Source organism: Leptinotarsa decemlineata, unplaced genomic scaffold (genome assembly GCF_025532065.1).
Source record: "Leptinotarsa decemlineata unplaced genomic scaffold, Ldec_3_MD MMD2_tig00026299_RagTag_RagTag, whole genome shotgun sequence".
NCBI classification, from domain to species: domain Eukaryota; kingdom Metazoa; phylum Arthropoda; class Insecta; order Coleoptera; family Chrysomelidae; genus Leptinotarsa; species Leptinotarsa decemlineata.
In genome coordinates, this window is record NW_027412676.1 from 10,535,461 (window position 1) to 10,556,903 (window position 21,443).

Below are 21,443 nucleotides of genomic sequence, written 5' to 3' on the forward strand. Positions count from 1 at the left end.
ATATATATATATATATATATATATTGCAATGTAGGTTTTCACGGATGGTAGAATATGATGTGTTGTCTCAAATATATTAGCATAAAATCTTGCGAATACATAAAAAATTAAATTAATGTCGTCATACAGAAAAAGTAAAATATATATAAAAAGTTTCAATAATAGAAGTTTACGTCTCACAACAATTATAGATACTGTGTGTTTATAAAATAAACGTCAAGTCTCATTACGTTTTTCCATCATATATTTTTTTATTAACTTTTTGAAAAGTTCAATAGAATCTATATCCTTTAATTCTGGGGTTAAATCATTGAAAGCTTTGAGTCCTTCAACAAAGACAGAATTTTGAGAAGTCTTTGTCCTTACTAGAGGTAAGTAAAAGCAATTTCTTGATCTGGTTGGGTATTGGTACAGTTCAAAATTGTAACTTATTTTATCAATTAAGTATTTAGGTGCCCGTCCTGTTTTGATTTTAAAAATGAAAATAAGTGTCTGGTATATTATAAAAAAATCTCAAAAAATTATTCTTTCTTTCAAGAGTGGTCCCACATCTTAGTAACTCAAAAGTCACAATTTACAACTGTATAATTCTAACATATTTTGACTTATGTGCTATATTATTGTATCTTCTGAATCAAAATAAGTTAGGTCAGTTACAAAAACTGCAAAAAAGTGGTAGGTATGTGTATAATTCTGAGATGAAAACAGAAAATTGTTTTGTTTACTTCATTTTTATTCTTTTGGTTGAACCTTCAAATATACATGTTTTTTTGTTAAAAATTACTCAACTTTTTTAGAATCATCAGATTTATTCGACAGTTAGTTCAGTAGTTAATAATTTCAATTTTTGTCCAAATTGAACAAAAATATATTTTTCATTAAATCAATGATAAAGAACGCTTGATTTGAATCAGTCCAAGCCTGGTATGAATTCCCCTTTACGTTGTATTTGAAAAATAATCAAGAAAAGAAAATTGAAACTTTCTATGTTTTTTACCACTTCTACTTGTAACTAACGTATTTGAAACTAACAAAACTGCTGTAACGTTAGTTACATAGAAAGTTTCAATTCTCTTTTCTTCATTATAATCTCCTACCACGTAGTAACGGCTACATCCATCAATTTATTATTTGAAAAATCTCAAGTATAACTTTGAAAACATGTTGAATTTTAAAATAAGAAAAAGATTCTAGAACTAGAATAAACAATCCTGGGGAATTTCAGAATATCCATAATAAAATTGTAGTTTTTTTTGCCTCATAATTATTGATTATTGATCTGTCCCTGGCCCTTAGCTACATCACTTATGCACTGCCAAACTCCTTCAGTGTTTTGATCCCACAAGGTGATTTTATTATCTCCACCAGACACTGCCAGAATATTTCCATTCAAAGACCAACTGACATTCCATACAACATCGTCAAATGTATGGAGAACAGTAGAATTCCAGTTGATACAATCATTACTGGTCCAGATGACTACTCTTCGATCTTGGGAGCAACTTGCTATGATAAATCTGTGGAGGCCTACTGAGGGAGCCCAAGCCACATCCCTAACCCAGTCGGAATGTACTTCTAATTTTGATTCTTCTACCCACCTAGAGAAATAAAATTATGTTTTGAAGAAGCTTTGTTGATAGTTGAAGCAAAAATAATATTTCCCGCAATTCATTCATTCATTCATTATCAATAGATAATTTCAATAAAGAACTCAATATCATCGAGCAAATTGCAGTAAACAATGGGTTCAAAGCCGAATTAATAACCAAAATACTGTCCAAAAAAGTCTACGCAAAAGCGATTCGAGACGTTTTTCCTATTGATAAGTTAGATAATCAAAATTATAGAGCTTTAACATATTTTGAACAATCAACGGAAAAAGTGGTTTCATTTTTAAGGAAACGAGATATTAAAATTGCATATAGAAAAAGTAATAGGTTGGGAAAAATTCGAGAAATCAGGAGTATATAAATTAAAGTGTGGAACGTGTCCTGTTTAAAAATCTGTTTAAAATCTGTTTTTCCGTTAACCAGCTGTCGCACCCCTACGAACGACAACCCTCAGAAGTCGAAACTTGTGCGAGCTAAGGATTAACGAGGTCTTACCTTTTAACGTGTGATTCCTAACACGGGTTGGACTGTAGCAAGTGAAGATCGATCGTTCAGACTAGGGCTTGAACCACCGACCAACACGGCAGTCAATTCGAGTGAGTGAACAAAGCACCCACGCCGAACCGCTTGGCTACCAAAATTAAGTTCAACATATTCGAATCATCTTTTAGAAGAGAATCATATCTTTAACGAAGAGTTCGAAATTTTACACACAGAAAATAAAGTTTTGAAACTGAATCATTTGGAAGCAATGGAAATTAATAAACCTAAAAATTCATACAGTATAATGAATGACCAACTGGATTTGGATAGATCACCGTTATTGAACTTGTTTTCTTAGAAAAACCAAGAAATAATCAGTATTATTGAAGTAGAAGTGAGGTAATATGCTTCAGGTGATCATAATTGAAGAGGTGTATCCGGTAGAGGTAATTTGTGGGAGGTAGTCTCAATTATGATTACCTGTAGTATATAAATGTTAGTGTAAGAAGCAATTTGAGTATTCAAATCACTGTTGATAAAGCTACTGTTGAAATAAAGTTTGTGGAGATCAAATCGTGAGGTGTAGTTTATGAAAAAATGTTTTATCTGTCATTGTGCAAATGAACATATATGTAATTATGAGTTTTATTTGCAAAATTCATTCTAACATATTCAAGTAGGTAGCACTTTATTGAGAGATTTTTCATTACATAGTTTACCAAACTGTAACATGTGTTTCACTACACAATAACTTCTTCAGGCGTTATCAGTTATCACACTAAGGAAATGTGTTGCATAACACTGCTATTAGTTTCCTGTACTAAGTAGATTTTCAACTTTGATAGCCTGTCTAATTGTTCAAGAGTATCCTGTCGCCAATATGTGTTGGAAGAGAGAATTCGGGGTGACTTTTCCCCTTCACTGCTAGTTTGTGTTCATCTTTGAGTATGTTGATTCACCTGTTGGTCTGGCCGATGTAAATCTTGTCACAGTCTTGGCATGGTACTTCGTACACTCCTTGGGACTCCAGTGGTGTCTGATCCTTTGGATTACAGAGCATGAACCTTATTGTCCGTACTGGTATGAATGAAGTTGCTATGGTGTATTGGCAAAGAATTATGCTGATTTTGTCTGTTGTTCCCAAAATATATTGTAGTGTGGTTGTTATGACCGGTGTATCTCGGGTTTTCTGCTGTTTTCGTGTTGTCTTGGAAGGCGCTTTTATAATTTTCTGAGTAGTTATTCGTTCGTAGGGTTGTCTCGATCGTGTTCAACTCTTGTTGTCCGTGATCATTATCTGCCAGCCTCCTCGAACGTGTTATCAGTGTTTTTGCCACCGAGTGAATTTTTTATGGGTGTTGGTGAGAATTTACGTTCAGGTAACTATTCGTGTGTGTTGGTTTTCGATATACCTTGTGGCCTAGTGTACCATCCACCTTTTTCATAATCAACACATCAAGGAATGCGAGCTGGTTCCCATCTTCAACTTCTTTCATGAATTTGATCCGTGGATGGATTTCATTCAAGTGATTAAAAAACATTGAAATTTCCTGGTGTCCATGTGACCAAATCACGTAAATGTCATTGACATATCTCGGCCAGAGTTTAAGTTTTAAGTGTGACGTTGCTACTGCTTTAGGTTTCATGATTTGGTCACATGGACATCAAGAACTTTCAAGGTTTTTTAATCACTTGAATGAAATCCATCCACGGATCGAATTCATAAAAGAAGTTGAAAAGGGTAACCAGCTTGCATTTCTTGATGTGATAATGAAAAAGCCACGACGGTACACTATGCCACACAATATATCGAAAACCAACACATACACAAATAGATACTTGAACGCAACACCACAGGGAAACAGCAGACTTACATCAGCCAGACCAACAGGCGAATCAACATACGCAAAGATGAACACAAACTAGCAGTGAAGGGAAAAGTCACCACGTCTTCTCTCTTCCAACACGTATTGATTGGCGACAGGACACAACATCTATTTCGAGAACACAAAAATACTAGCAAGCAATGAAAACTTTTACTCTCGAACAATCAAAGAAGCTATCGAAATTGAAAAACAACCTATTAATATGAACAAGAGGGATTATTAAGAACATAGAGATCTGTTACACTTTTGATTGGTTGTATCTTCGAAAGTAGACCAGACTTCATAAACTAGCATGAGCCATTGAAATGAATATTCATCACAAATGTCATATAAAATAACTTACCTATCACCATCTTCTTTCCAAATTTTTATTAGGTTATCACAACCTCCAGAAACCAGCCTCTTGACAGGTTGCGATTGTTGATCGGTCTCAGCATTTCCAAATATTGGCGTTATTGCCGGTGACCAACTAACAGCATTGCATCCAATTGCATGAGCATTCTGAATCTTTTTTGCATCCCAATTATTACTACCAGCATTGTAAGTTAAAATGGATATGGACCCATCACTGCTGCCACATGCAAGAATGAGCCCTAATTCTGCAGGGGCGAATTGAACAGAGTTGACACTAGAATCATGATTTGCATATTCATAGTATTTTGACCACTTCCTCTGTTGTTCTTTCCATATTATCACTTTTCTATCATAGGAACAAGATGCTAGGAGATTGCCGTATTTTGGATGGCTCCACGCTATTTGCCAAACGGGACCGAAGTGTCCTTTTAAATCATCTAAAAGGGTTGAGGCCCCATTTTTTATATCATATACTTTAACACTGTTATCTGATGAACAAGTGGCTAAACGCAAACCGTAATAATCCACTTCAGCATCGTGTATCATATCTTCATGGCCTGTGTCGATAGAATTCAATATTGAAACCATGTTATTAATTACTAATAAGTATAGTTTTTTTTAAAAAATCTTGAAAATATGGAACCCTAACCACAACTTCCACAAAACAAAAATGACGTGTCGACAGTGTTGCCAGAGAGAACATTTATTCAACAAAAATGTAATATATTCAACAAAATGTAATATACTGAAAAAACGTCATTTTTGTGAAGAAAATCAGAGATTTTTAATCGACCCCATGCTGGTATTTTCTCATTTTCAATAATTGAAAAAATTTAAAGAATTGTAATAAATAGTGAAATTGGAACCCCTGGCGTAGAATAAATCCAAAACAAGCACTTATCCTAATTTTCTGATTGTAGGTATTCAATCACTTGATAAAGCTACTGTGTTAGCGAAACATGTTGTGATACATATTTTCCAAATTTGTGGTGATCAAACCGTAAGGTGTAGTTTGTGAAACTTATCCTAATCACAGAGATGAAGAGGCCAACTTGGTTTGATGAAACGTGCGACGAGAATAGTATTTCATTTCTGGGGATTGGTAGAAATGCTTGTTTAAAATGAAAATTGTTGTTTCGAACTTTATACAGATGTAGAAAGATTAAACTTTTCAGTTCAATTACTGTGTTCAAACGTCTACCGAGGACATTTGAAAATAAAAAGAACGAAAGAGCAAGATGTATTAAATATTTTCCGATCTGAAGACGAATGCAGATTTTAGTCTGCTAAACGTTAAGATAAGATTCTATATGATTTTTAGCTCTTTTTTCATAGTCGAAATCATTAAATACAACAAGTTATTGATGACTGGAACATTCTTCTTTGTAGCAAATACTTTGAATTCTTATCGAGAGCGAACCACATTCTGGTATAACCATAAGTGTAGGAAAGACGCCATAATTTTCATTCGATAATGCATACCAAAAAAAAACGGTTTTTGCCAAATTTCAGGATATGAACCGACAGTCATCGCGCTGTATTTTGTATACACGTTCCATTCAGTCAGATGGCTTTAATGAATGAAACAAGTTTTCAGTTATAGAAGAGAAAACAAATTATCATTATATAAAAATCATTACAATTGAAAATGAATTTAAACAAATAAAATCAATACAATGCAGTTAGATCACAGACAGATTGACAGATATGAGTATATGATTTTGATTACATTTTGATTATATTACATATGCATAACGTTATTTTTGAAACATTTTGAACAATACATATGGATACCTCACAGTGATATTTCCAAGCATATCGCCCTCACGCCCTCCCATATTTATTATAGAAACGACCTATGATTTGTGAGATTTTTTTCGTGGATACTTAGCATACTAATAATTCATTTAACAAGGACTTGATTTTGTAAAACGGAATTTATTAAGTAGATTGAACATTAATTAAAATGCATAAAGAAATTTCATTCCACTATGCACTTGTCCAGCAAATCTGAAGTGAGTTTTTCAAAACATGTAAAGCATATAGGTCAAATATACATATAATATCTGATTTTTTACTTTTAACTCTTGAGAAAATTACTATCTTTTTAAAACACTCCATTACAAACGTGTAGCAGGTAATATTGTGTCTTTTTTATGTTCGTGTATTGTTGGATTCTTTCATGGAAAAGTGTCTGACGACAAAAAAACCATATACATGGTTCAAAAATAATATATAACAATCTTGTTTTGTTCAAAATGATGTTATCTCCCTCTAAATGTTTTTTTGTGGTAGAAAATGGAAAGTGCATAATTATTCGATTCTTTTCAAACTTGCGAAATTTCTTCATGGAAGAAGTCCATTATATTCTGCTAAATGCATCTCAATTTTTCATATATTAGAGCACTATCTATGTGATTACAAACTGAAAATCAGATGTATTTTTTTCTTTTTTCGTTCGTCATTCATATGTTGTTTATAATTCATATTGCCTCAGAGCATGCATGTGCAGTTTGATCATGAAACTGAGGAATTTCATAATTTTCAATTGGCATATTGGTTGGTTTACTGTGCCGTAAGGAAATCAGAGACCATTAAAAAAAGAGAAGGCATATTGGCAACGGTGCTGTCAAGTAAATTGAATGTCAACTTGTCAATTGCCTAGTCGTAGGTCGTAGTCGTCTCTCGTCGAACTCGATTTATACATACATATTATAATTTTTAATCAATCTATTTTAGCAAATAGCGAAAAGGTAAGGAATGAACATTTTTTATTTATTCTTATGTTGAAACTCATTTATTATTGTGTTCCATTTTCTTTTAAAAATTCAGCTGATATTTAATTTCCTAGATATGCTTTTATTACATAACTTTTTTTTTCCTTAGATGCTGTCTTCACAATTGTTGAACGGTTTGAAAAACAGTGTCAAAACTGGAGTATGCAGCCGGAATATTGGAATCCTGGCACCGTGTTTACAGAAAGCTTCAGATCCCATTCAACAACTCTTCATTGATAAAATTCGTGAATACAAGCAGAAAAGCAATAAGTAAGCTGAACAATGGTCTTTATTTCCCATAGAAAGTAAATAGGCAAATGCAAATAATTTTTGAAGAAGAAAAAAATTGCTAACAGCATAAAAATAGTTATAAAGGAATGAAAATAGTGGGCTATTTTCTTTCCTTTATAGCTAAGAAAATAGCCCACTGCATTGCAAGTAAAGTGAAGTCAATTTAATTTACGGGGGATGAAATGAGGTGAACTTTAAGGGTTTGTCATGATTTTCCACTGAAACTAGTCCTTTTGATAAAAGTTGAATTCAAAAGAATAATTGGAAATATTAAGATATTCAACTTCTGTATGAATTATGTTTACATGTATTCTGATATTTTCCAGGGAAAAATTGAATCTCTTTTTTATTCTTCAACAAAAATCATTTGTGTTTTACAACATAATTTGGAGACTTACCTTTCTTGACTTCCTAATATAGTGTGATTTAAAATAACTAAAAAAACGTAATTCATTACTATTTTTTGAATTGATTGTCATTTTTTAAATTGACAAAAATTTCCAGTTAAAATCTTTGAAAACCGTAAAATGCAATGTTACATTGAATGAAATAATTGTAAACTATTACAATATAAGATTTTGCAAAAAATCCAATTTTTTATCAGAGTATTAAATATTGGGTTTAAAATAATATCCGATAAAAAGAAATTATTACTGCAATTTTTTTATTATATACAAATTGATCCATCAGATTTCAGTGACGTTTATAAAATTGTGAATTATATACTAAAAAACGTAGTTTCATCAATTTGAAAAAAATATACATGTTCAATTAAAAAAGAACCAAGAATTTTAGCTATAAACAAATGTCATTCCATAAAAAATTAGAGCTGAATATTTCATCCATTAGTTTGTCTGCATCGCCCACTTGGTTTCAAAAAATTGATTGCAATGAATCTAATGATACCATCCAAATAAGATAAAGATTATAACTATTTGTTTCTTCAGGCAATAAAACTTATTGATAACTATTATTAGAATGGATATGAAGTATTGTGATTATAATGGGAAAATTGGTGTGGAGTTTTAGGGTGGAAAATGGTTTTTCACAATTTCGATTTAAATTATACTTTTTTATTTGTGGGTAAAATTTACAACTTTGGTGGGAACATTTTTTTCTCACAAAATGGACCTTAAAAAAGTCACCCATTATAGTTACCCTTTGTGCGACAACTTCACTGATGTACCATCATAACCATTTAATTAGCACATTGTAAAACTTCATTTGAATTAAGCTCTAAAATGAACAACTTTTTGCTAATTCAACCGACTTTGTATATCTTATGTTTTTGATTTTCCCATGCAGGCCCTCTTTGTCTGGACACATTGTATACATTTAGTAGGAAAATTATTAGTATTCTATATAATTTATGCAAGTTTCTGCATTATGCATTTATAATCTTGTTCATCATAAAATGAAAACAAAATTATACCCATAAAACTTTTAAACATGTCTTCATTTACATTTTGAAAAAGCATTTGTTGCTAGGTTTTTTTATAACTGATGAAAGCTCTGAACGCATTAGTTATATTCCTATATTTCATGTTTCACATCTTTGATGAGGATTATGCCTTACTATAGTGCTCAAACCTTCCACTCCTCAATCCGCCAACTGTTCGCTTCTGAAACTCCCTGTTGAGATCACTAGAAATTTCATCTTCAAATTTATCTGATCACCATAGATAAATTCGAATGAATTATGCTCTGTCTGTAATCAGATTGTTTTAAAACATCTTTGAATGCCCAATCTACTTTTCCATAAAACCACCTAAGGCCGATTACTTGTCCAATCTAGATAATTTAATTTATTCTTTGGAAAATATATCGGGAACCAATAACAAAATAATTTCCAACTATTTGTCAAACATCCTCTAACTTATATCATTTATAATGTATGAATAACCGTAGTAGCTTCACCTATGCACCAATATATAAGAAGTCCACTATCTCTCTTGCTATGATTTTTTTTTATTATTACTATCATCTGTTATTTTTTTGTTACTCCAAAATAACCATTTTTCCCCAATCACCAAAAATGCAATACTCTTCTCCTTGGAAATGAATAAATTTAAGTGTGGACAGCATAAGGTGCAATCAACTTTTGGTATTAAATACTTAAATAATTATTCAACTAGGCTTTGCTATCCTCTACACTCATTTTGATAATTTCATCATGTATAACTATTTTCAAAGAATTATTTGAAGCCAATTTCTTTCTATTTTTCTCATGAGTCTGGCATCATTTATTTATTGAATTATCTTTTCACAAACTGGTACCTTGAAACTGAAATTTCTTGAGATGCTTTATTATCTACTAGTTTTTGCCCGCGGCTTCGCCCGCGTAGAATTTGGTAGTTGTAGTACTAATTAGTACTAAGTTCCAATATTTTGACAGAATCAGAATCAACGAACAGTGCTTTCAAAAAATTGTTCTATAGCACCATCTAGTGGAGAGTAACAGGAAAATTGATTGCCTAAAAACCTTCTCTTTGAAAAATTACTATACATGTCAAGTTTTATAACGATCCAACCAACCAACCAACAAACAAACATCCATTTTTATATATTAGATTAGATTGTCAAGAATTTGTGGAATAATAAAAGGTGCTAAAGACCGAGACCTTTTTGCTTGATCTATTTATCTAATTTACAACTTCGAACTTATCTAAAAGAGTAAAACTGCCTAATCCAAAATAGACATTGTAGCTTCAATAAGTTACCCAAGTTTGAAGAAGGTTAAATATTTGGATTGGTTAAAATTTGTAACACTAGTGTTATCAAGTTTTTTAACTTATAAATCAATCTTGATATTTCTGACTTTATTTTAAATTTATTTTATTTCAGTGGTAAAAACTTGGTTGAACCAACACCTGAACTTGAAAAGGAATTGAAAACCGAACTGGAAAAAGTTGCAAGGCAATATGGAGGCGGACCTGGAGTCGATATGACTAAGTTCCCATCTTTCAAATTCCAAGATCCCGTAATTGATCCTATCAACTTGGAAAAATAATTTTGTAGTTATTGTTTCAATAAATAGTCGTTAGAAGTGTATCACTTCATTCTTCATAGTAAAAAAAATCTCTATAAAACTGTTTCAATAAAACACTTCAATAAATAAAAAGTTAAAAATTAACACCATTTACTACACTAATTTCAGAGTCTGTTCAACTGTTTCACTTAAAGCTGGCATATCAAATCTCCTTGCTAAGGACAAGAATGTCTGGAGAAGTTTTATCAAGTCAGTTCTTGAAAGCAGACATTTGAAATCGGATGAGCACTGACAATGTTTCATCAGATTCTCAAGTTTGATCTGAAAAAAAAAACATTTTATATATACTTCATTCAATACTGGAGAGTTTTCAAAAGCAAAACACTTTATTATTAAAATCAACATAAAAGCTTCTCCCAAACAGTGATATATCTGATTGCTTTAAAATTGACACCTAGGTGTAATTCTTGAAATATATGTGACTCTTGGAGCCTAGTTATATATCATTCTTATAATTTCAATCACTGTAACTGCCCAAATGGAATCATATGTTCAAATATGATTATGCCTGAATATCAAAGCTTTGCATAAATGCATCTACAAAAATTCCCAGGTTTAATTTGATATTATGATTGTGACAGAAACTAGACCCTCATACTGAAACAACTCAAATGAATATGTAAATTAAATAACCTCACCAATACAGTAAATATATACAAGAGACCGAAAAGAAAAATTAATTGCCATACTTCACAGATTTACATAACCTCATGAAAATTAGATAACTTCAATTAAGGCTCCTTATCGAATACCAACAATTTATTGTATGACATCCAAAAATCTCAAGATCATATATTCAAAACCTCATATAGCAAGACATTTTCAATTCGAATGGAAACGTCATTCTGAATTTCACTGAAATCGAAATGAATACGCGGCATGCATCCAGCCGTGTCATGTAGGTCAGCCATTGTTGACAAATACGACTTGACTCATTTACGTGCTTTGTTCAGATATGATTGTAGCCTGAAACAAATGTTCTTGCTGAAATTTCACGTTATTCGCGTAATAAAATTTATTTGATTTGAGAATTGATGTTTTGTTCTTATATTGATGCTTTCAGTTGAGAATATTTCAGGAAATAATCTTTACGAGTACCACTCGACGTAAAAAAATGTCCTTTGATAAATGTCCCATTTTTTCCAAATCGAACTTTATTGTTTTTCAGCAAAACCAATCGAGCAACCACTCGTCCTACGGGATCAAGATTTTATCAAGCAGTTTGCTCTTAAGATATTGCTCGATAAAGTTTTCATTAAATGGAAATTTTTAATAAAATGTTGAGGTCTTGTGGTATTATTATTGATAAAACTTCTCTCTTGTATCATCAATAAACCTCTCGCAGTCCTAAATTCGTAAAGCGAGTAAACCATTCAATGAGCCTTTAGGGACGCGTAATATATAAAAAAAAATTATAAAGAAAATTTATTTCTCAACATTAAATAAATATCTAAGATTGAGAAAAATCCCTGGGAAACAATGATTTTATTGATGTATTCATTTTCTGATGAGTTGCAGAACTCACAGGTCGGTCGGTTCGACGTGGGTGCTTGTTTACTCACTCAAATCGACCGCCGTGTTGGTCGGTGGTTCAAGCCGCAGGCTGAACGATCGATTTTCACTTGCTATCGTCCAACCCGTGTTAGGAATCACATGTTAAAATGTAGGACCTCGTTAGTCCTTAGCTCGCACAAGTTTCGAATTCAGAGGGTTGTCGTGCGTAAGGGTGCGACAACTGGTTAACGGAAAAACATATTTTAACATAACTATTTTTTTTCTGTGATATACATATAATTATGGTTAATTTGTGAATGAAGAGGTGGACCCATAAATAAAACAATTTATAAATAATCAGTAATTTTTTATGAATACCGTAAGCTATTCCAAAATTTAACTCCGGAAGTTATCAGTTCAATGAAACCTATTTCAAAAACTATTTTTGAACATTCATTATAAAACTGAAAAATGAAGTATCGTCAGGGCTTGATGACATTTTTGCATTTCTCATTAAGAAAGTTTTATATTAAATTATTTTACCCCATATGTACATTATTAATTTTTTCTTCACTTGTGGATTTTTCTATCAGTCATAGTCTTTCTATTAGTTGAGAATTACCGGCCTATTACATCCTGTTTCTCAAAGTTCTTTCAATACTCATAGCTTAAACGACTAATGATCTTTGTGATGATTCATCATATTTTCTCTGTCGTGCCGTGTCTTTTATGATCTCAGCAGGACATTCGAATGAGTACATTATCTGTTTATATCAAAATTGTACTTGCATGGCATTCCTGGAATTTTTTACAACAGGTTAAAGACTTTTCAATGACTAGAAAGCAATACATAAATATAATGAAAAAAAAAATTAAAACTATGTCTAGTCTGTCCTTGGGCCAATTTATTTTCCAAACAGTTCATAAAATCATATTACATGAGAAAAACAAGATTTTATAGCATAGTAACGCTTCCTAAGATATAGTTGCAATTATTACAGAGGAAAAAATTATATAAGAAATTAAAAAAGTCCTGAAAATACGTTTTACAAAAAATACTCATACAAGCCTTAAAAAATGCTCTGGTTGGTAGTTCAAAGTTACGTTCAGATAATTATAATATGTTTGTTTGTTGATTTCATCATAGTTTTGATTAGTGAACAATAATTGAAGTAAAAGGTATTAAAAAAAGTAAGTCTTATTTCCCGAGGGGGATACTTCAGATGGGACAATTATCTTTAATCTTAAAAGATTTGTAACATATGGTTACTTATCCTCTGGTTTCCAAACTAATAATTTCAATATCAGTTCAGTTATATCAGCGACAGCTTATTAACGGAAAAACAGTTTTTAAACAGATAATTGGAATAGGCATATTTTTCCATATATAGATATATCTCAGAAAGCGGTTTGAACTTTTTCAATAGTCAATGGATTCCAGATAATCCAGCAGTATTCAAGCTTTGGTATTAGGAAATACATTCTTATAAGCAATTGTACTAATTTTTGTATTTCTCACAATAAATATGTTGTTTTGTCACGCCTCACTAGTTGGACCAAAATATTTCTGATAAGCTTTCAAAGAAAATAAATGAAAATGCTAATATAGCTTAATTTAAAATTCGCCTGAAGGCTTATTTGACTAAAAATATATATTTCAAATAAATTTTTTACTCTGTTATCTGATATCTTTGGGAAAGTGAATACAAAAATTTTGAGAATGTTCCTAAAATGTACTGTAAATTCTTATTTCAATTGTCACATATGCTACAAGACATTATAGAAGAAAGAAAAATAAAAAAAAAATAAAATTTTTCAGTGATGCTTGTTTTATTTACCTGTGAACATTTCTTGCATTGTAAATCCTGTAAATTGTAAGCCAGAAATTTGCCGTTTACGATACTCAGAAGGGTGCATTCAATTTCAGAACTGTCATATGCTGTCTTGCACAATGGACAAAGCCATGCAGAATCTGATCGATGCTGATCTCGGCCCAAATCAATATCACGACAATGGTTGCAGGCTTTACAGATGATCTGAGGTATAATGTAAGAGACAGTAGGATCTTTCCATACTGCCTTTTCTGAAAATTCACCAACACCTGTGGGAGAAATAAAAAATGTTATTTTAAAGCTTCAATTTTCTCTATATAATGGAATTACCAATACTTGATGAAAATCCATGATAACATATTTATACTATATACTGAAACACATATTGGAGTATTTTTACTGTTTAGTGAAAATGTCACATCAATTCATTACATACAACATAATTTTTGACTGATTGAAAGTAATTTATGAATTTAATTATTTTCACTACCCTATTGAATTAACTGTTTTCTGACTTTTTACACGCACTTACCAATAAGCCGAAGTAAATTACTTTTCAATTCATCTACTGCATCTTTCACAGCTGAGTCTAAACTCAATATATGGCATATAGCCTTTACAAATTCAAGTGCAGCACTGGTTCCATCAGGAAGTGGCTGTAGACGACTGTTTATTTTTTCAGTCAACCTAAAAATACAACAAAATATGCAATTTTTATTGTTTTGAAACTGTTTGTGGTTTTGAGGCTGTTGGAATTTCTTCGTCATTTCGCCGGCGCGAGTGGATGGCAACTTCAGATGTCTGTGTAATCGCTTGTAAGGTTGAAGGTACACTGGAACACTCGTGGACACTGGCTATATTTATGAGTGGCCGGAGAGGAAGAACGGGCCACTTCTAACTAATCACGTGCGGGTTGTTCGGCGGGTCCAATCTGCTAATTAATCAAGAGTGACCCTTCCTCCTCTCCAACCACTCATAAATATAGCCTGCGACCACAAACACGCCAGTGAGGTAGCGATAACAGAAATCTCTGAAGATGTCAGCCACTTGTGCCACCGAAATGACAGAAAAACATTCCAAGAGACGACAGCCTAAAAACCAGAAACCCCAAATTGTTTCAAAAGATAGCCGCTAAAGCCTAAATTTCTACTGTGATTGATCTGTTCGAAAAATTGCTTACTGAAATAAAGTTTGACTTAGCTCTCCGGCCAATAAGTTTTTGGCAAAGTCAATAACATCCTCATACTGAGCAATACCAAACGATGGCTGACTTAGTACTGCAGGTGATATGGTGGTATTCTCGTTTTGTTTCAGTCGGACATAAATAGCATTGATGTAACCAGCTATTACAGCATTGAAACTATCTCTACATCTCGCTTGTTCTGGAAGAAGTTCAGCTATATTCCAATTCATCACAACTTGTGGCTGAAACCAATTCATATTACTGAACTATGAGTTTATTCGAAAGCAAAAATTAGTTTTAATCTCATTTATACTAATTGAAAAATAAAAAGTTATTTTTGTATCATTTAAAATCTCTAGGAGGAAGTAGTTGTTCGAATTTAATATATTACTAAAGAATCAATTCAAGGACTTCACCTCATTATTCTCATCCTCATCCCCTTCATCTTCGTTTTGAGAATCTTCCTCTTGAGATTCGCTTTGTGTGCCTTCTGGTGCCTTTCCTTTAATTCCTCCAAAGTTTGCCAAATCCAACCACACTAGATGCTCCCAACACTGACTGAACATATGATGTATATAAATAATATCAGTCTAAGAAGTACTTTTAATTATTACCTGAATGTAATTTCCAAAGAATGAAATAGTTCTTTGTTGCGTATTGAAGTAACAACAAATTCAACATTGCCTAATGCATCTTCCACTTTCTTTCGTTTAGAACAAATAACAATTTTATTGAAATTTGCATAAATTATCATACAGCCAAGTCTTTTGAATTCTGCTACGAGTTGCAAAAACAGTTTTTTCATCAAATTTTGTAGAGTCCTCAATAAAGCTGGATCATACAAAAGAGATTTTGGCGAGCGCAGCCATCTGAAAATTTCATTGAAATATTAAGTATAGAGTTCATGAAGTGAATAAAGACATTTATTCATTTCATACACCAACTACATGGCATCAAACATGTCAATTCATACTTAATTTATCTAAAGCAGTTATCAAAAAAGTTACTTCAAACTTTGAACTGTGTATACATATAAACATACACAGGTTTCATAATAAAATGTGAAATTGGTAATGAGATCATGCATTGTTGCCTTTCAATCATAAATTAAATTACGGCACATGATATTTTGTAGATAATATTGGACGAGTGTGAGAAAGTATTGTTGTAAATCATGCCCTAAAGAAAATAACTGTGACGTAACTAAGAGCGCGCGAATTTACGATATTCGCTGCCATTCTAGATGTAGCGAGAATAATGGTACTGTCTTCGATGGAATTCTGAGGCATGTTCCAGGGCCTTCAATTGCCAAATATAAGCGCAATCCACTCGCCCATCGAGACAGTCAAGTGGAAGTTACAGTGCGGTACGCGAAGCGATCTAGTAAGGCGATAGACATTCGAATAATAGTTGAAGTTTTAGTTGAAGTGTTTGTTGTATTCAAAGTGAAATAAAGTTTAGTTTGGTAGGTATCTAAAACAAAGAATGGCTGAACATAGCAAGGATTGTAAAAATATACACAACCCACTGAAAACAAAGAAAAACCCCACTATCCTTGCAGTACATTGTAAGTCATCCCTTCATACTTTTGATTTTAATTCACTCAGTAATATAGGACAACAGACGATATTGAAAAGAAGACTCTTGAATGAAATGATTGAAATAACAAAGCATGGAACAAAATGTGTTAACAAAAGGTCGGATATTGAAAATTTACACACCTCATATTTCTATCTAATAGAAAAAATCAAACAATACTTCTGAATCATTAACAGACGATTTTTTCCAATTACAATTATCATTTTTTTCGTGGGCCTTTTTTGCATTATAAAGGAACGATTCACCGACAGTTCAGTTTGGTAATTTCTTCGTGTCTGTGTCAACGTTTTTCCTAAGTATTTATATTTTATGTCAAATTTATTTACGTCGCCCTTTTGAACTCGGAAAGCCGCCTAGATGTAAGTACTCATCAACGTTGTTTTCTGTAAAGTGTTCAAAGCGTTTTATTATTTTTTTAACGATTGTTATTTTACATAATTTAATTTGTTTTTAACAAAACTACATTCTAGAATCCAATTTTAATATGTATGTCTTGTTCTTATACTTCAGAGGCCTGAAGACGAAACAATAAAGTTTCGAAATCGACAATTTAGCAATTGGTTTTCTTCAACATTTCGACCGAATTCCCGCCAACTCGATAATTGAAAAAATATTTTCATTTTACGCATCTTGAAGGTCGACTGCCATGAAATCAACTTCGAACAATCAATTGCTGAAACCAGAATCGAGAAATGTTGATCAAATTCTCCAGAAAAAAATATTTTTGTGTGTATTATGTGTTTAATGAAATATTTGCGCCATTATTCTCAAGTTTATCTGGCTATCCAATCAATAAATTTGGAATATAGCTTTTATACCATAACGTAAGTATAGTTACAGTTTATTATCTAGCGAGGGATTTTCATACCTGTGCTACCTGTTATTTGCAAAAGTCAGTATGATCCAAACTTTATAGTGGACCATCATTCCTACCTATGTTGGGGCTATGCACTAATCAACTTTCAGCTTTCATGAAATAACGAAGGTCTGGTAGTCACGGGCTCTGTTCTTAGAAAACACTTGACTGGTTCAGCCTAGCACCACTGATAAGACCTAGGCGGGTCGAAACAACGGTGTCTGGTGTTCAATCACAAGTTCAACATGAGTGAACTGATTTAACAATTTTTAATCTCTATTATTGAAGTGAATGATGATGTAAAAGTTTGGTGTATGAATCGGCTATTGGCCAAAAGGAAATGATTGTTATAAAAAATTGAACCTCCCAAGAGAACAAATAACAATCTTTGCAGCAGGACATCCAAACAGATGATTATCAACAATCTGGAATGTTAAAACACATTCGTTCTGAACTTTTGAATTTAATCATTTTTAGGGACAATTTTCATAATGAGTTTATTTTTTATCAAGGGTGTGGACTCTTGGAGTGTTATTTTTAATGTGAAAGCCACCACTATTCTAAAGGGTATATGCCATGAATGAAATAAAATGATTGAATTATAATTCATTGATACTAACCTGTAAAAGTGAATAACCTGAAAATCAGCGAACACGTTTCGATACAATGATATATCTCTCATCCAAGAAGCTGCCATAGTTCTTAAAATTTTGAACGCCTCCGCGCATCTAGCTGATTCGTCGTAAGTGGTTATTGCTTGGTTTCCAGATATCATGTCATCTACAGATGTAACTGCTGATGCATCAAATGCTGTGATATTAGACATCCCTTCTATGTCTGTAACATGATGAGATTGGAGAAGAGTGTTGATGGCCAAGCTGTCAATGTCTAGCTCAACACAAACCATGGAATACCAGCCAGGCTCATTGCAAACTTCAGATGAGGCCTCCTGATTCTCTGCTAGAAGCCTAATAACAATGTATATGAAGCACATAAAAATATATAAAAATTTTTATTCCAACCAAAAATGAATGAATAGGGGTGAATAGTAAAACTGCATTTTTTACTAGTTCGGACTTCTATTGTCTAATATGATATATGATTTGAAATCTCTGAAAGAATAAATTAAATTTAAAACTGATATGAATGACAATTATTTTGAGCAATGAATAAATTACTGACTGTACACTGCATTTTTATCTTGGAAACAGTAAGTCTCATATTTAAAAGAAGAGAATGCTATAGATCAGAAAATACCTACTTTACCCGTCAAATTCACGACATACCTCTGCCTATTCCAATAACAACGTTAACAAAACATTCTGTTTTGTTTGAGAGTCGGAAGATTTTCAACCATTTACCTACCGAAATGAAAAGTATAGTGAACTACAAGGTATTCCGTAACCATGTAAAAGAACTTTTGCTCTTAAAAGCGTATTACAGCTTGGTCGAATATTTTGAAGACAGGCTTTGAGACCAGCTTCTGATTTAGGTTTTCTTTTTTAAACTTTTTACAGTTCTGGAAATTTTACATAACTTCGACTATTATATTTTATTATATTTTTATATTGTCTGCACCTGTTATTTTTATTTTTCTTTATAATTACTTGATAACTTGTATTTCATATATATATACATATATATATATATATATATATATATATACGCATCTGACGCATGATACCAAGCCCGCTATATGCCGAGGGTCAGTCGAAGCCCGGGTTGAGAGGAAGGTCGGCGGGCGTATATAAGATATATATTCGCTGAATATATTCAACATATATTACGAATCCATAGATATTCATTCGCTTATACAAAGCCCCATTGTATATAAGTATATATTTTGATGTTCTCAACAAGCCCATGTGATGTTGCCAAGCTATTTCCTCGCAGGTACAGCGAGAGTGGATATAAATTATATTTTAAATAGTACATTAAGAGTTCATTGTCGACGGTTGATGAGGAGAGCTAAATTGTTAGAATAGTCGAGAGTTTCGACGCCGACGGTACACTTCAGATAAAGTACAAATAACTTTAGAACAAATCATATCTTTGATTCATAGGTATGATAGGAAACTTCCATATGATTTTTGTTATGGCAAACTAAAAATACTTTCACTTGCCGTACGTTTTGCCTTCTTCAGGATAAAAAATTAACACTTTGATTGAAGTATCAAGTATGTTTACCTTATAGCTGGGTAAAAGTAATTCCTGTTCACAATTTGGGAAATTGAGAGTTTTTATATCTTTGACAATCTGCAACTTGCATCATTCAAAGAATTTCATTTGCACACAGTTGAAGATACATAATTTTTGTGTTTATTTGAGTTCAATTTCTGAAGACAATTTGATAAAAAAAAACAAATATTTTTTACCATTTTTGCCAATATCTGTCGGTAGAGTGTAACCATATAATACAAAAGTATTTTTCTTTTGGTTGATTTCCATTATGATGAATTGTATTATTATAGTTTTTGATTCATCCGTGTTAGGAATCACTCGTTAAAAGGTAATACCTCGTTAGTCCTTAACTCGCACAAGTTTCTCAACTTCTGAGAGTTGTCGTTCGTATGGGGGCGACAGCTGATTAACGGAAAAACAGATTTTAAACAGATTTTTTTCATGTCTCAAAAATTATTTTTCAATAGACTCGCATTAGAGCACCCTGCAAGCAAGGTAGAGAAGTTCAAATACTACATCAAAACTGTTTATTTTCTAGAATTTCTGGTAATTTATAAAAATATAACTCAAATTGGGGCTTTAAAAGTAACACGATTTCGAAGATTTAATTGGAAGTTGAATTATACGGAAATCACCTTTCCTTTTTGTCAGTTCTAATTACTACTAGACAAAAAATCAGAAGAAAAAACATATCCCGAATACCTACTTTGAAAAGGATATTGAATTATACAGAAATCACTATTTCTTAGTCAGTGTCAATATTGATAAATAAAATTCATTTACAGCAATAGCTCTCAATCTCTAGGTGGACCCTTGGAAGTTTCGGGTTGAAACATTGGTCTTAAACTCCTCATTAGCACTTTTGTTGAATTTATTCAAACGATGTCTCACTCAAACCTCCCTTAAAACTTTACAATTCTTTGGCACTGTATCGAAACAAATCTGTGACAATGACAGATCGTTTGAAACATTCTTACAATTTTACTCTAATTGCAGTCATCGAAATATCATGTAATGAAAGATGAGAATTTCTGAGGAGATATTATGTTATATTTGGTAATGGGAAAGTAGCAAACCAGAATTTTCCTCATCAAATTTTTTTTTCATATTATAACACAATTTTAAATTTCATATCGAACTGAATAATCAAAGTGATTTGAATGCATCTTAAAATGTCATAAATCATTCAATTTGAAACATTTTCATTCAACAATGAAAACGAAAATAGCGAAATCTGATAATTCATAAACATCCAGTTGAATGATTTTTGTGAATAACTAACAGTTTCAGAGAAAAAATTGTAGAGATAACCTGAGATATATTTATTTCATGCCATATTCGTGGGTTGGTACGGCTTTACCGTACGGAGAAAGAATCCCTCCATCTCTTCAATTATATATTGTGAAAGATTCAAATTTAAAATAAATTATGGAAAATAATGAAAGCACAATTTTGGAAAATGTTGTTTATTAACTGTGAAATAGTTGAATAACATAAAACATAAAATTAAAAATGTTGGAGTGTATATTATGAAATGCAAAAATATAAAAAATAAAATATCAAAGTAAACTGTATAAAAACTGAAATATTCTATTTCTGTGTGCGGTAACAATTATAAACAAATGTTTTAATTTGCATCCAGTTTGTGTCTGTGAATATCTCCTTATTTTCAGAAAGGAATTCAGTACATTCATGTTTTTTTGTGCTTTTTTATTCCTTAAGTACATGCTTTTTGAAATATTCCATACCAATTTTTTTCTCTCTTTCACTCCATTTCGTTCTTCTGCCGGCTAAATGATTCAATGTATCGGTTAAAAAATAAAGTTACATACACTTCTTTCTGGAAAC

At 32.1% G+C, this 21,443-nt stretch overlaps 3 protein-coding genes across 3 annotated transcripts in view; 1 reads left to right on the forward strand and 2 right to left on the reverse strand.

Moving 5' to 3' along the window:
• Positions 1-776: 776 nt before the first annotated feature.
• Positions 777-5,014, reverse strand: Sec13 (nuclear pore and COPII coat complex component secretory 13). The gene is made up of 2 exons (XM_023158929.2): positions 4,323-5,014; positions 777-1,598 (listed from the first exon to the last, which is right to left on the reverse strand). Exons 1-2 carry the CDS (start codon positions 4,919-4,921, stop codon positions 1,265-1,267), a joined length of 933 nt encoding a protein of 310 aa, XP_023014697.1. The 5' UTR covers positions 4,922-5,014; the 3' UTR covers positions 777-1,264.
• A 1,913-nt stretch (positions 5,015-6,927) lies between these two features.
• ATPsynCF6 (ATP synthase, coupling factor 6) lies at positions 6,928-10,452 on the forward strand. The gene is made up of 3 exons (XM_023158928.2): positions 6,928-7,086; positions 7,220-7,380; positions 10,246-10,452. Exons 2-3 carry the CDS (start codon positions 7,220-7,222, stop codon positions 10,409-10,411), a joined length of 327 nt encoding a protein of 108 aa, XP_023014696.1. The 5' UTR covers positions 6,928-7,086; the 3' UTR covers positions 10,412-10,452.
• A 27-nt stretch (positions 10,453-10,479) lies between these two features.
• The window catches only part of DNApol-epsilon255 (DNA polymerase epsilon catalytic subunit 1), a 49,812-nt gene continuing 38,848 nt past the window's right edge, over positions 10,480-21,443 (reverse strand). Inside the window, exons 21-27 of the mRNA XM_023158925.2 lie at positions 18,035-18,382; positions 15,574-15,828; positions 15,376-15,517; positions 14,957-15,201; positions 14,309-14,463; positions 13,783-14,045; positions 10,480-10,711 (exon numbers count right to left, since the gene is read on the reverse strand). Of these exons, the coding sequence (XP_023014693.2) occupies positions 10,544-10,711; positions 13,783-14,045; positions 14,309-14,463; positions 14,957-15,201; positions 15,376-15,517; positions 15,574-15,828; positions 18,035-18,382 (1,576 nt within the window). The 3' untranslated portion in view covers positions 10,480-10,543. The remainder of the gene's footprint in view (positions 10,712-13,782; positions 14,046-14,308; positions 14,464-14,956; positions 15,202-15,375; positions 15,518-15,573; positions 15,829-18,034; positions 18,383-21,443) is intronic.

Excerpts from the sequence above, each read along its gene's own strand:
- Sec13 (XM_023158929.2), bottom strand. The coding sequence starts at position 4,921 with ATGGTTTCAATATTGAATTCTATCGACACAGGCCATGAAGATATGATA. Across the intron at positions 1,599-4,322 it reads TGGAAAGAAGATGGTGATAG|GTGGGTAGAAGAATCAAAAT; the intron begins GTAAGTTATTTT and ends TTATTTCTCTAG.
- ATPsynCF6 (XM_023158928.2), top strand. The coding sequence starts at position 7,220 with ATGCTGTCTTCACAATTGTTGAACGGTTTGAAAAACAGTGTCAAAACT. Across the intron at positions 7,381-10,245 it reads TACAAGCAGAAAAGCAATAA|TGGTAAAAACTTGGTTGAAC; the intron begins GTAAGCTGAACA and ends ATTTTATTTCAG.